The 15,132-nt window shown below is 44.5% G+C and overlaps 1 protein-coding gene across 13 annotated transcripts in view; it reads left to right on the plus strand.

The window, feature by feature from the left end:
• KIZ (kizuna centrosomal protein) overlaps nucleotides 1-11,606 on the plus strand; it is a 51,566-nt gene extending 39,960 nt beyond the window's left edge. For 6 of the 13 annotated variants that reach the window (XM_055726241.1, XM_055726244.1, XM_055726246.1 and 3 more), the window contains 3 exons: nucleotides 1,673-1,772; nucleotides 9,488-9,531; nucleotides 10,067-11,363. In XM_055726241.1, the coding sequence (XP_055582216.1) occupies nucleotides 1,673-1,772; nucleotides 9,488-9,531; nucleotides 10,067-10,224 (302 nt within the window). In that variant the 3' untranslated portion in view covers nucleotides 10,225-11,363. The other 7 variants (XM_055726243.1, XM_055726245.1, XR_008735045.1 and 4 more) reach the window with 6 other exon arrangements.
• The last annotated feature ends 3,526 nt before the right edge of the window (nucleotides 11,607-15,132 follow it).

Here is a 15,132-nt window from a genome sequence, read left to right on the forward strand (position 1 = left end):
TTGCGGGGTCTGTGGCCTGTGGCGTTCTGCTAGCGGGCACAGCTGGCTTTGTGGTGGGCTTCTGGAGGCGGCGGGGTGCCCTCCTGGCGCTGAGCCGCTATCCCAGGCAAGAAGCGAACACATGATCTCGGACACATCGTGTGCTGTAGTTTGAATCCGTGCATGGGGAGCCCTGAAAAATACAGCTATATTAAGTGCTTTACTGCTAGAGTGAAAAGCAGGGAGTTCTGGCTCGATTAGATTAAATTAGCTTTTGTACTTTCACAAAGTAATGTACAAACAAGCATAAATATTTGTTCCTTTGTGGGCAATGGTTTCTCAGCATGTGCCCATGTCGCTCAGTCGGCAGCTCTGAGCTGCCATCGCTCTTGCATCCAGGACCTCCACCGTCATCTCCACAGGTCTCTGCATGTGTACATCATAGGAAAGGTGGGGATCCGCCCCCCCCCCCCCTTTTTTTTTCTTTTTTCATTTTTTTTCCCCTCCCATTCTTGATTTCTTTTTTCTCTGTGCCTTCTCTGGAAAGCGGTTGGACTTTGTTCCACAAGCAACGCGCTGCTGCCACTGCAGCAGCTGTGCCTGAGCTCTGCCATCCCCTGTGCCCATCAGACGGCTCATGCCCCTCTGTTGAAGTGCCCAAGACTGTGCAGGATTTGTGCCGCCAGAATCCACGCACAGAATGCTGTGAGCCACTGGAGAGGGCTGGTAACATGCATGGCCAGCTAGAAAGTGAAGTGTCCGAGATATACAGAAATACTAAACTGTCCTGAGTTGGAATGAAGCTGGTAACGATAGGGCTTGTTTACAATTTTGGTGTTCTCTCTCTCTCTATTTATATATATATATATATATATATGCATGCAAAGTAGCCTTTTAAAGTGGGATTTGTACTTGAGCATCATTTTCTTTGGAAATGAGTACAAAGATGAGCAATTGTACAATTCCAGTGAATGAATTAATTTACCTCATTTTCTTTTTTTTAAGTCAGTCTCTACAGAATGGAAATGAGATTCGCAGAGCTGAGGGGGGGAAAGGAAAGAAAGGAAAGTGTGGATAAAAGATTTTTAAATAGTTGGGTGTTTGGCTGTTCAAGTCATAAAGATCTGTGTTTCCCAAATGCAGCTCTAGTTCAAAAGAACAGTTGAAAATAATGATGTAACAATTAATATCAAGAAAACTGTAACTATCCAAAATAATCTGCATTTAAGGGGAAGGAGAATAAAAATAATTTTGCTTCCTGAATAAAGTAAATGAGAACTCAGGGATAAAAAAAAAATTAGGTATCTATATCCTTTAGGTTTTACTTAGTTGCCATGATGCAATACAGCTCTTAAGAGAATCTCAGTGTTTGTTTTTTCTAAAATGAGGTAAAATGTGCAAAACTTTCAGTATTCACAAGAAATCGTCATTGGATAACTTTGATTTATACTGAGGGAGTCTTGTTTTCAGTGTTTTTAACTAGTTTCCACTTAATCATGAGCAAACACTCTTGAGGCGGATGCCATAACTGTGCAGTGTGTGCTCTTCTCTGGACCTTGTCATCAAACCAAGAGTGTTGCCGTTATGTGCATCTATTTGAAAATAAGAGTGTGTTGCTGCTAGTGACTGCACACTGTTATAAGGTCCAGCCACCATTATTCGAAAGTTTATTTTTCACTTTTTTACTTAACAGGTTGCAATATTGGCAGTAAGAGTTCCAAAGCAAAAGAAAGCCAGGAATCGCATTCAGAAACTAGTTCTTCACTGAATGGAAGAAGTCCTCCCTTCTCAAGGTAAAGTTGTTAAATCCTGTAACATTTGAAATTTTTCTGTAGAATGAGAAATGCTGACAGAAAATGACCAAATCGCTGATTTATTATTATTTTTTTAACTTGATCTAGGGTTAAGGTTCATATTTATGTTTATCTAATAAAACATCTTAAACTTTGGTACACCTTAGAAAATATATGTGCCAAAGCCAAGTATTGTTTTGCAGCTGTTGTTTTCTCATTTTAAGACTCAATTGACATCTCAGTGAACCACAAATTGGCGTGTACAGCTGCTTTCAGTAGGGCTACTCAGGGGCCAGACAATAGGGCTTGTCAGGAGAGGGGCAGACATAAAACATAAAGTCTTCCAGAAATAAAGTGGTGGGTTTCTTCTCCATGTGTCCGAGATGTAAACTAGCTGGAACTGGATAATGCTTTCCATGGGTTTGGGGTTTGTTTTTTTCTTGTTTGATACTGGGGTATTTATAACATGCCTTTCTTTCTTTCATATGGAGTGTTTTTAATTAAATGGCCTTACGTGTACCTAAAGGGCACAGCTTGTTCTTAAAAAAAAAAAAAAAAAAAAAAAAGGAAAAAGTTGGTTTTGTTCTGGTGTTTGTTTATTTTAAACTGCAGCAGTTTCCTTTTGGGTCTCTGAGCAGTTCTGTTGGATGTTCCTTGTGTTCATCTTTGGCATATAACAGTCATCAAACAGCAGCAATCAAATTACTAGTCAAGAAGCAGCACAAAATAGGATATAACACAGCCATCTCATGAAATACTGGCTGGGCTTTAGATCCTTATCTGCTCTTACTGGAACACCGGCAAGCGGGTGCTGCCACGCAGCCCCTGGGCTGACGACTGCCATCAATAGTACTCAGGGAGGGACTTTAAAGCATTTTGATATATCTTTTACTACTCCTGTTTATATGACGTTGCTATTTTTCTGTAGCTTCTTTATGCTGTTATTGATGAGGTCAGTTCCAATTCTGCAAGTGTTGTTCTGCATTTTGTGTTAAAAATCACAGTATTTCTGTAATTTTTCAAGTGTGGTAAATACAAGCTGTAATACAATATTGATGAACGGCATTCAGTCTTTTGGTTAGGATTAATTCTTATAGTCTTACATTTAAACTTTTTTTTCCACTTTTTTTTCTTTTCAAATTTTCTGAAACTTTGAGAATGATGTTCCAAATCGTACTGTCTAGTGCTGTGAAGCGCAAGGGTGCTCCTATAGATGAATTTTTAAACATTAAAATTTAGTCATTCACTGAAGCCCAGGATAGCAGGAAGAGAAGGATCAGGCCCTGAAGAAGTGGCCTACAGGATCACTGCTAAGCATCAGAGTAAAATTTGTATAATTTAAAATGAGCTGATTTCTTATTTAAAAGAAAAAAACCAACTCTTCAAGCTTTTTCCCCCATTGGATGTTGCACTGCTTGCTAATGATGCGTTTGGCCATTTTCTGCATTTTTCAGATGCTGTTCATCTGGCATGCGTATTTTTTGCTGGTTTTTTTCAGATTCGTATTTGTGATAGATTTTCAAGTAATTCATTCTGCCCTATAATTTCATGTCTTTCAGCGCTGAGAAGCAAGCGCACTTCATGTGCTGGTACACGATGATGCTGCTTTAAAAAGAAAAAAATTAGAAAAAAGAACTCATAAAGGCTTAAAGTTAGTTTTTTCTAAATGAGTCAAAAATAATGCAGCCCTACAGACACAAAGTTTATTAGCAGCCCTTGCTTTTGGATGCTGGGCATCTGCTCGGCAGAGAGGGAGAGCGGCAAAAGTAGTGAGAAAGACGGAGAGCTGGAGAGGGTGGCCGGCTGCTTGTTTGTGGCCAGGACGCGATGCAATTTCTTCGCCGCTCACATTTAAGCGCTCCACTTACTGCAGTCACTTCTGGGGCTTTATTGCTTTTACAAGTGGTCTCGAAACCCACTACTTGAGAATAAACATAACCACGCAGCGCTGCTGTGGTACTTTTTATAAATTCTTCTTTGCGCCGTTTTGTCACTGAGCTGATGAGTGACCTCGCAAAAGACCCTGCTGGACCTAAATAAAAAAAATGGCTTCCTCTGATGTCCTCCAGACAATAATTACGATGTGCCAGTTAAGCCCAAACTACAGCTGAGGGATTTTTACTTTAAAGCAGAGGCTCGGGCGCAAAAATGCATTTATAGCTCTTTGTCTGGCACCTCATTATGTGTGGGCCTGATTCATTAAGTAATTGGTTTGCAGTTGTTTACATGAGTATTAAGGCTTTCTATTCAGCAGCCTTTGAGAGATACATTGTGCAAATGTTGCATGTTATGAATGCTGAATGAGGGGCAGGGGACCGGTGCTATTGGCTAAACACTGCGCTCTGTTGAAAAGCAAGAGAAAGAGATTGGGTGCTGCTTTGCATAGCAATGACTTTCTTAATAAGCTTTACAGATTGATACACACAAGCTATAAAAGATGCAAAGAGATACTCTTAGCACATTTATACATGCTCATTTCACTATTATGGTACTGGAGACGGGAAGAATTGAGGGCTTTCATATTCGGTTTTTCAGTGCATGTCTTCAGTGCATGAGACTTAATAGAATCCGATGTTTATTGTATTATAAATCATGGGGAAGTAGGCAGATCTGCAACAGTTTATTATTAAAGATTCTTTCAATGTAAATCTTTTTCTGCCATTGTATTTCCTACAGCAAAATCATTTTGTGGTTGAGTGGGGATGAAAGGCATAATGTACGAAGGAGTGAGTCTTAATAGGAAGCTGCTCTCTGAGTAAAGACCACTTGTTCCCTTTTGTTCAGCGGTGCATGCCAGAGCTTCCTCTTCTCCTGCAAATATCGTCCTGCTCTACGTTTAGCTATAAAACTACTTTTTCCTGGCTTCGTTTACTTTGCTGAGAGAGTATTTACACACACGGAGATGCAACTTGCGTTTGAAGAGTTAGTGTTTTGCAGCAGAAAGGAGCGCGTTAAATTACACAGTTGCTTGGGGAAAAAGGTACCAGAAGTCAGGACTGAATCTCTCCGCAAGAGCGGGCGGCAGGCGATGTGTGTGGTATTTCGCAGTCCTGTAGCAATGGATGCAGCCAGTGGAGGTCACTATTTTCTGGGTAATTCTGAATTTTCCATGCAAGCAGTTTATTTTACTTGTTTGTGCTGTCTTGTTTCAGAATAATCTGGAGATTAAAGATGCGTTATCAACTGAGAACCAAAGAATAATTTTAATTTGTCAGGACATAAACACGGTGTAAAGTATTTTAAATTTTGATTATATATGTTTTCTGGAAGTAATCCGGTCTGGTCTCTGAAGGCGTTTTTTCAGTCAAAAGTCACTTTTACCAAACACATTTGTAGTGACATGCAAATGAAAATTGGCAAATTATAACTCATCCTCTAATTATTCTCGGGGGCGATGTCTAACACAGGGCCCATCACCTTTGCTCTCGGTGCTGAGGTGGGCTGGCCGTCGGGGGGGCACTCCGGCCCCACGTGTCCCCCATCAGCACCCCCAGCTGACGGGGGGGCAACAGCCCGCTTTGGCCAGAGCTCTGAGGAGAGATTCCAAAGGTTTGGGGCTGGGGAGTGGTCAGGAGATGCATTTAACCAGGAAATCCAAGGGAAAATGGTATAGCATGTTTCCAGACCCCTGAAAGATGCCCCCAGAAACTAGCCCATGTCTGATTGAGTTAGCCTTCTGCCGTACTTTCAGTCGTCAAACCACTTCTGTACAAAGCTGACCGTAAATTCAAGCATGTTTTTCTGATGTTACCGATATTTGTGTGAGCTTTATTTCCTAAATCTTAACATCCAGCTGTTGCAGAAAGAGTAATGGCATAGTGGCGATGCTCTAGGAATATTGGTGGGGAATGGTCTGTGGGGAGAGCCAATGTCTCTCTAAATCTGTTGCCTTTGTACTGCAGAGGAAATAGTTTATTTTTGCAGTGATGCCCTAAGCAGTTCCAAGACAGTTTCCACGCAGCGCTGCGATGCAGTCTTTGTGTTAACAGTTTCTCTAGGCAGGAACGTTTTCTTTTTCTTCAGCATGCTGTATCTAAACAGAGAATGGTCTTCAATGTAGCTCGGTATTGATCTTGGTATCTTAAAATAAAGGTCATCCTATTAGCACTGTGATTACTTAAATTCAATGTTATTACTCCAGTTCTGGAGTGATGAATGGATTTTGTAGGCTGTACTCACTTTTCAGGGCGGGGAATACTTCAGTGATGCCCAATTTCTAGTAAACGACCAGCAGCAAAAGATAGAGCCGTCAGGCTTCTGCAGGAGCTGGCAGGAGAGTGTGTGATCGCGGGGGATGCTCAGCCGAGACTGTCACGTTGCAGGCACTGCCACTAAGCTGTCTGGCTCGCTTACTGCCGAGAGGCTTTTAGATGTTTTCGAAAAATGCTTTTCAAGATGGATCTGCCACCCCGCATCCTCACGTATTGCCGGGAAGAAGCCTCCTCTCTCCTTTTGCTGAGGGTTAACAAGCAGCACCCTGTGCAAAAGGAACGCTGGGTTTGTTGTCCGTGGTGTGCTGCCGCAGCGGTGCATGTGCAGGCGGAGGCACGCAGGCTTCGAGCCTCTGACGGGATTAGCCAGAGTATCAGTGTTCCCAAGGCTGATGCACTCTGCATTTTGTTTGTTTTTCTGATAAAACCTGGCATTTGGGTCCTGTTTTTTTTCTCTTGGTGCTTCAGTGGTTTTTGGTTGGGGGTTTTTGGTGTTTTTTCCCCCTTGATGTTTGGGTAGCTTTCTTTGTGTCTCTTTCTTTTCTTCCCCCCACGCCCCACCCCCCCACCCCCCGGTATTTGGGTGTCTTTTTTCACTTGACTCTAAAACGTAGAGGTTCAACAGGTGCTTTAGCAAAAAGCTCAGGCTCAAGTAAACGCTTTCTGCTGTTTTTCAGTGAGCCGCCTCTATTAACTTGGCTCTTGTTGGTCTGGTATTTTCCTCTTAGTATTAATTTTCTTTATGGAAGGAAAAATATTTTCTTGGAGCTTTTTAATTTCTTATTGTTGTGCAGACATTTTCAATACAAAAAGGCCGTTTCACCGGAGTAAAGGAGAGATTAAAAGGCCCTTTGAAGTTAAACTGGTTTGGGTTTTTTCTTTGTTAGAGCCTGGGTTCAGTTTGGAATTATTTTAGGGAAGAAGCAAATGTGTAAATGGATATTGATGGGTCACGATGGGGGATTAGTCAAGGCAGTGAAACCGGCCTTTTACTTCATTTATGCTCCTAAAATTTCTCAGTGGAGGTCTGTTTGGTTATTGTATTGTATGCTCAGTATATACCAGATGATAACTTTGGTGATTGAGTTTTCTGATTTCTGAATACAAATGTTTTGTAGTGTAGAGGTCTTCTTGCAGTTTATCAGCCTTGAGTAACACTTTAGACATAATCAGGAATTTTATTCCCTGTGACAAAGCTATCTTGCAGCATTTTCCAGGCTTGGTTTGGCGGAGCTGTGATTTCCAGTCTGGCCTTTCTGATGCCCCAGTTCCGTTTCCCGTATGGCGCCGGACATGTCTCTGTGGCAGCAGTGCTCATGTCAGGCCTTCGCTGACACCCGTTCCCCACCTCTCTCCACGCACTGCTGTGTCACACCAGTGCCCAGCTCTCGGCGTGCAGCACTGCGGCTCCATGCTCTTCTGCTGCAAATCCCATTCCACGCGTAGTAGGTTAGCCCCAGGAGGACGAGCCCCAGCAGCTGGATGGGTTGGGGTGGAGGATGACCATCTGTCTTCACCCTTGTCCCGTCAGCATTGACCTTTACCTTTGTGGGAAGCTGGGGCTGAAGAGGGAAGGTCTCTAGAACTTCCTACAGCCATAGTGGTCGCCATCCCCTGCACCTTCTCCATCAGACCACCAGCCTTCAGCCGGAGCTGGAGCACCCTGCCATGCTTCCAGCTGTGCCAGAGGACCACGGAGGCTGGGGCAGTCCTTGCCCCACTGAACCACTTGAAGATAAAACGGTTCTCGTGCGGTCTGCCATGGAATCACCTCCCAATGTGTGCAGCTCAGCGACAAGTGGCTTCTCGCTCTACACCCTGGGGAAAAATGATGCAGCCGCCGGAGTTGCAGCCTCTCGAGCACATTTATATGGGCTAAGCCTGGGGTACGTGGAGCACCTCCTGATAACTGCTGAGGGTCATGAAACCTCACCAAAAGGGAGCAGGAGTTAAGGGCGATCGGTGTATTGCAGGACTCAGCCCAGAGGCTCTGACCTAAAATACTTGCTGGGGATACCGTCCAGTGAACGGATTTGAACAAGAAGTTGAAGCGTAATGCCACGTGGGGTTTTACTCCAAATGAAACGGAAAAGCATTTGGATGGCATGCTAACAAAACGTCAGATAAACACTTGAAGGCTAAAAATTTAAGGTTTCGTATTTAAATAATAAGTTAATAACTTGTTGCTAGTACTTGAGCCTTGGTTCGGTGGCTTGGTTGAACTTTGGCTGTGTTTAATAACCTATTTCTGGGAATTTCTGTACATCTGCAAAGAGGGAAGGAAGGCTGCATGCTAATGGCAGTCACAGCTTGTAGAAAAAGAATGTGATTTAAACAGCGTGAGCTTTTTTCTTATCTAAAAGGAAAAGTTTCTGTAACATAGGTCACTGTAATGCAATGAAGATTCTCCCTGCTTTAAGTTTAGCTTTCCAGTTGCAATTCCAAATTCTTACTGAATACAGTGGTACAAGACATACAGTGAATCATCTCTGCTTTTTTTTTTATCTCCTTCACAAATGCCTCCACAATAGCAATTAGAACACTAGAATTATTCCCACTTTAAGCAATTATGTATTAGCTGCCATCTCTTTAAACGAAATGCAGCAAATTTTTACGAAATTTTTGACAGCTGATCGAGTCCTGCTCTGACTGTGGCCACAGCTTCAAATTGCAGCTTGACACTTGCTTATATTTTACCAGTTTGCAGAGTAATGTCACAAATACCTCCTATTTGATCTTCCTTATTAAAATAAGCTGAAGCTTTATTTCTAGAGCTTATTGCAGGATTGTTAATATAACAGTTAATTCTCCTACATCATCGCCCCTATGTGATTATTTCACAGCACCAACACAATACACACGCTACACACAAAAGATCAAAATGATTCCAGCTTGTTTGAGAGATTCAAAAGGGCCTGTGATGCTCTAGACACAAGAGCAGTCATTTTACAGAACAGAATTGCAACCGCATATACATCAAGGTAGATCAAAGGCAGCTGGGAGATTGCACATTTACATGGGGATGAGGGTGATGCTATGGGAACCCAGAAGCTGGGCTGGAGGAGTACCCAGGCAGGAAGGGCATAAGGAAGTTCAGCGAGCATCAGTGGGGGGTGCTTTTATTTTTGTTTGGATTTTTTCTTTACTTACTTTGCATTATCTGAAAGGCTGCAAAAGAGAGACAGAGCTCTGATCCTTTATACCCTTAATTCACTACTGGTGTAAATCGGTGCCGTTACCAAGGCATGACTCCAGTTCATGCTGTCTGAACATCTGTACCAGTGTCCCTGCTGCATGTTAATTTCTTGACCTTTTAAAAGATACAAGAGTGAAGAAAGCCTTGGCAAAATAGTTATTTAAAAAAAAAAAAAAAAAAAAAAAGAGTAGTTACAGAAGTTACTGATATTTTTTAAACCACATCACAGGTTTTTATTTTAAAAAAACCAATCTACATTCTATTAATTTTGTGACATTGTGCTGATTATTTCTTTCTCTTTTTTACAGCATTGAAATGAGGAAGGGAACGGCAACGGCTATAAGATCCAAAGGTAAGAAACAAATGTTATGCTACTTAAAATCAATGTCTTACTAAGTGTAATTTATATTGTGAAAAACGTCCAGGAACAATATGATTGAACTGTGTAAAATATGGGCATAAGGAGACAGGAAAGCATGGAATTTCCCTGGCTCAACGCAGAAGCCAGCATATAGCTGATGATGACTGCTTCTAGACCAGAGAGGTTGTGTTTCATAGCGCATATGGTGTGGAAGGAGTAGTGATGCTTGCTTCAGGGTTTAAATCAAACAGTAGCAAACAGCAAGTAGGAGGAAAATGTAGGGAAGAAACACCTGACATTTTCTTGATCTTCCCTCTGGAAGAGGGGCTGCAGGAGCGGGTGGGCAGCAGTGCGTGTGTTTGCGTGGTTACAGCAGGAAGGCACACAGAGGTGCCTGCATGGCAGCTGTGTGCATCCAGAGCAATATTTTTCTGCCAGTCAGCAGGCTTTCTTTTAAATTGGTGTTTGGGTCCTGCATGTTTTCATCCTCCCTCGGTTTTCATCTTTCTCTTTTAACTACCATAAGGACCACCGGTGTCTGAAGTCACCTCTAATGGAGCCTCACGTAAGTGCAGCCAGCGCTGGGAGCAGGGAGCTCTTCACCTGGAGCTCAGCTTTAGGTGCTGTGCAGCCCTGGATTTGTTGCAGAGGTGTGGCATCTGCATTGAACCAAGGATGCCATAAACAATGGCGTCTTCAGTGCCATTTGAAAGGCTCACATCCCCAGCTCGTTTCCTTCTCTGCTGGGGAGTTTGTTTTGGCTGGGGTTTTTTTGGAGGCTTTCAGCATGTTCAGCCTGCTCCCAGGTGTTCCATGTTGGAACGCACGCAGGGGGTGGGTGCAGCTAGTGCCACTCTGATGTTCCCGGCCAAGCGCAAACCTGCAGTCCAGGGAGCTGGGGATGTAGGATAAAAGATGCAGCTGCTGCATTTGTAGATAAGATGTTTATATAGCTTGTGCTGTCAAAAGCACCAAACGCATTAACAGTGCCTCAGTCAAACGCAAGCTGAACTTTCTGTATGAGGTATGACAGCCGCCTTCTCTCCTGCGCCTGAATCCCCATCTCTGAGTTTTATGCCTGATCTGGGGCATCACAGCTACTGCGATGACTTTGGAAAAAGAGCAGCCCTCCACAAGTGCTCGGGAGCAGGCAGGTGGCACGGCTCTGCAAGTGACTGTGGGCTTGACTCACGCTTCCCCGTGTGCCTTGCTTTTCAGGTTTTTTTCCCACCAGCCAAATAAGCTTGTATATTGAGGAATCTCTCAGGCACTCAGAATTTAAATGTGATTCTGTTTATGTCAGTGAAATTCTTTGCTCATTCTCAGAGCTGTTTGTTAAAGCCACACAGTTGTTTGAAGTCAGTCTTGCCTGTATTTGATCCTGTCTCAAAGTGGTGATTTTTCATTTGTGACATCATTGCCATTTCTATGCCAAATCTGTGATGTCATGGTCCGACTCTGACTTCACCGCAGGGTCAAGTAGAGGGAGAAAGTGGAACATAATAGACAAAGCTGTAATTCAGGCAGCAGCTGGTCAAGTAAATTGCTTGGAGTGGAAATGTTCTCTCAAGCCACCTTGAGGAACAATGAAGTGGGACCTCTGAATGAGCCCGCTGTCTGGCCACAGCGGCCCCGCTGTCGCAGGCCACAACATTGACAGTACACTGTATCGCAAACACACACCTAGGGCTTGCCATCTTCAGAACCCTGGCCGCCTCTATGAGCCATGGTGTCTAGCTGCCTCAGGAGAGCTGTGAAATGTCTGTGACATAAATGACATAAACATTGAAAAGATTTTACACTGGTTTGTTTTTTTTCCTCACCCTCAGCTTTCTGGGGCGAATCTGATGACAGCAGCTCCGAGATCGAGGCTGCTTTGCGCCCACAAACACACAGCACAGAAGGAGACGAATTTGATGACTTCTATGATTAAGACTTCCCCACTCGCTTTTGGGAAGAAATAAATGGTATCATCTCGTACGTATTGAGAGTGTCACTGTCTGAAGTGCAGCTCATCACTTTATACTCAAAATTTAAATACAAAATAAATATTACTCAGTACTATACACAGCCTCCTTATATGTGTGCTTTCTCTTAACTAGTAAGTGTTTTCCTATCTGACGGCAATCCTGCCCCACCAGACTGAGCCTTTTTGCAATGTATTTGTTTCAGAGAATAGCTGAAGATGGGTCCCGAGATGCATCTCGGAGAAGGTGGACTAGCACGGTGCCTGAGCGTGATCACCTTGGAGGGTTGGGCTGTCTGTAAAACACCCTCTTCCTCGAGCAGGGAGATGCGTCCCTACATACGGTGCCTGTCCCGTTTCTTCGCTGCTGAGAGCCACTTGTCTGCGGTCCCCTGCTCACAGTGAGCAAGCATCTGCCCGGCAACAGCAGGGACAGTACCGGACACAGCCCCTGACTGCAACCCTTCCGCACGGCAGGGCTGAGGAGGCCGGCAGCAGCGATCGGGAACTGGCAGCAGTATTCATGGCCAGGTCAGCCTTGTCTCTGTTTTTCTGCGAGCTGCTCAGCAGTGACAGAGTGCTCAGCTTCCTCGAACCAGCCTGGCCGCTGCTGTGGTTGCACTGTGAACACACAGGCCGTCCTTTCCCGATGCTCATATGTATTCTAGTATTTTGCCTACAGAACTAGATGTGGTTTCAAAAAAAGCAAGCATTCTGGGTATGCATACATATGCTGCTCGGGGAGGGCTGGCATGTTTGATCTTTATCTTCTTCTGCAACAGATCAAGAAGAAGAAATTCATAAAACGTACATTTCTAATTCAGCACATTTTGGAATAGGAGCAGCATTTACATGTGGCGAGCCCCAGTGATTTTCTGCTTTTACTTGCTTTGTAAAATCCACGCTGGCATTGCTGTGTGGACATCACAGTAATTGGATGACTCCAGGAGCTTCATGCATTTTTAATTTTCTTCTTTTAATTCCTTTTATCTAAAATTAAGTTCATTAAACATGAGATTTTCTTTCGAAGGGAGAAACCAGGGGACATATTAAAAAAAAATCTGTTCATAATTATGATAAGTTCAAAAGCAAAAAACAGCACCCCAATTAAACTCGGCTGCAAAGCAGCACTGCAGCTTTGAATATAGGCACCAATCTCTGGACCCAGTCCATCAAAAACAATTTTTAAATGGTAACAATATTCAGTTTAATAAAGAGAGTATGTAGTCTCTGAGACAAGCTCGAGAATATGAAATAAAGGCTCGCAGAAGGCTTGAAAATAAGGAGAAACCCTTACTGCAGATGCCTGCTGGCTTGCTGAATCTTGTGGTCTACAGCGTGGCGTTGGCAATGGTGCAGCAGCGAATGCTCCAACAATCAGAAAATCAGCGGCACAAGGGGTGGGGTGGGTGTATGGCCAGGGCTGATGTCAGGCAAGACAGCTGCACTCCACTGAAGGACTAAAGCTGGACCTGACGGAAGGCTCCAGCGTCCCCCTCACCACACTGTGCCAGGGTTTCTGAGCCCGTTCGGCCACAGGCTATTTTTGGATTGAGGCTCCTGCGACCCCTCCCTTCAGGGGCTGGCTTGCTGATATGGTCTCAGCCAGAAAAACAGCCAAGATCCTCCCGCCCTTCCCGATTTTTACCACACCAGCTCCCCATGTCCTGTGGGACTGCTGCCTGACAGAGAAGTCCCTGTACTGTGCGACAGTCAGGGCAGGGGGGCAAGGGATGGGAGGTGCGTGGAGTGGAGGAGGAGGAGGAGGACAGGAGACCACGCGAGGCCTCTGTGCCAGGCTGCTGCAGAGGGTGGCACAGCTCCCAACTCTTCACTGCAATGGCCAGCCTCAGTCAACACTTGGCTGTTGGAGCCATAGGGCGGGGTAATCGCAGGACCATCCTGCAAATTGTGACACTTGAAAACAAATTCTGCAACATGATGGCAATATGACCAGAAGGGCAAGCGCCCTGTCATGCTGCTGCCCAAGGTGGACCACCAGGTAAGTTTAGGGGCTTCTCAGTAGTCTTCCAACAGCCCGTTGGAGGCTTTGTGTGCTGCAGGCTGTTCACGTCACCCACGAGACCTGTACGGGGACTGATGTCTGAACCCACCGTCTTGAGGGCCAGTGCCTGGATCATCACTCCTTGCTGCTTTTTTCTGATCTTCCCTAAGCCGTGGTCATTCATTCCCGACAGTCTAGCCATCAGCTAAATGTAAGCTCACCGATATGTCATGCTGCAGACAGGCTATCGCTGGGTGATTTTTCAGTGAATGTCAGACCAAGGTTTGTGTGGAAAAAGTCCCTCGCTGCTCAGTAACGGTGCATCAAATCCACAGTGCTTTGTACTTTTAAGCTCTTCCTGAGTGATTCCAGGTTCTTGATGTCAGCCCACTTTATATCTCCTCGCATGATACAAGGCACCCATCACCAGTCTTTGGTGCTTTCCATTCCCTCAGTCCAGCTCAGCCACAGACATGCAACACATGACAGATGACAGATGGCTTTGGGAGCTTCTGCTAAGGCAGTATCTCCCTTCTGGTGTTTAAGCGATAGCCAAGTTCCTCCAGAGTGTTATTTATTATACTCTTACTGTGCACAGACTCATTAGATGCAAAACATTCTGCCAGTCAACTTTATTCTGCTCCTTCACAGCTGTCATACTGGCAGCTGGAGGACGATGACAGATGATGGTGATGGACAGGGGGACTGTAATCAATACAGCCTTAACAGATTTAAATCAGCATGCCACTCATCTATGGGAAATACTGTAAGAAAAGTCTTCCCCTGTTCCTGCTGTATACGTGCAACGACTTGGTGCTGTGTGCTTTTTTTGCATGTCATACGTACGCAGTCGTGAGGCGAAACTTCAGCTCGTGCCCCTGTACAAAAACAAGCTAGCACACGGCGGCTGGCAAAAAAAATGCCGGATGAGTGCCGTTACCTGGTGAGCTGAAACAGAGCCTGCGTGGGCGTGCAGCCTGACTCCGAGAGCCTGCAGAGAGAAGCGTACTGTACTTGGGAGCTCGGGGAGCAGAGAACTGCTGCTGCCTCTGGCCACTAACAGGGAAGCTGATGGAGCTGGCGGGGACTTCCAGGAGAGATGGTTGTGCTGAGGAAGGTGGTCATCCCCACTCCAAACTGGATGTAAAGCAGAGCCTGTCACCTGTTTGGCAACGAGATTATTTTTCTTTAGTGGCAGATTTCTGCTACTGCTTCCTGCACGAGAAAAGACTCCGTATTTTTCAGTTTGCTGGTGCACACCCTGGCACAGCAGCAGCCCTCCTGCTCAGCTGCCTCTGCCTTGCCTATCTTGTTCGTAAAGAGCTGTGCTTTCATCTAGCAAGTACCAGGCACGCTCCTCCACTGAGAATGCCAGGTCATAAGTTTCTGCAGCACGAGTTTTGATGTAGGATATTTGTAAGGGTTTGAGTTTTGATTAGCAAAACATAGATTGACTTTTCAGAGAAATGTTTGTTGCAGTATTAATTTTTTCAGCACTTGTTTACGCAAGTAATTATAAGATAAGATGATCATATTTCATTTGCATTTGCTAGTGCCACTGTCTTCTGTTTTCTTAAGCATTATCAGAAAACCAACTGATTGCCCATCGATACAAACCAAC

The sequence above is a fragment of the Falco cherrug genome, chromosome 13, assembly GCF_023634085.1.
Source record: "Falco cherrug isolate bFalChe1 chromosome 13, bFalChe1.pri, whole genome shotgun sequence".
Taxonomy (NCBI): domain Eukaryota; kingdom Metazoa; phylum Chordata; class Aves; order Falconiformes; family Falconidae; genus Falco; species Falco cherrug.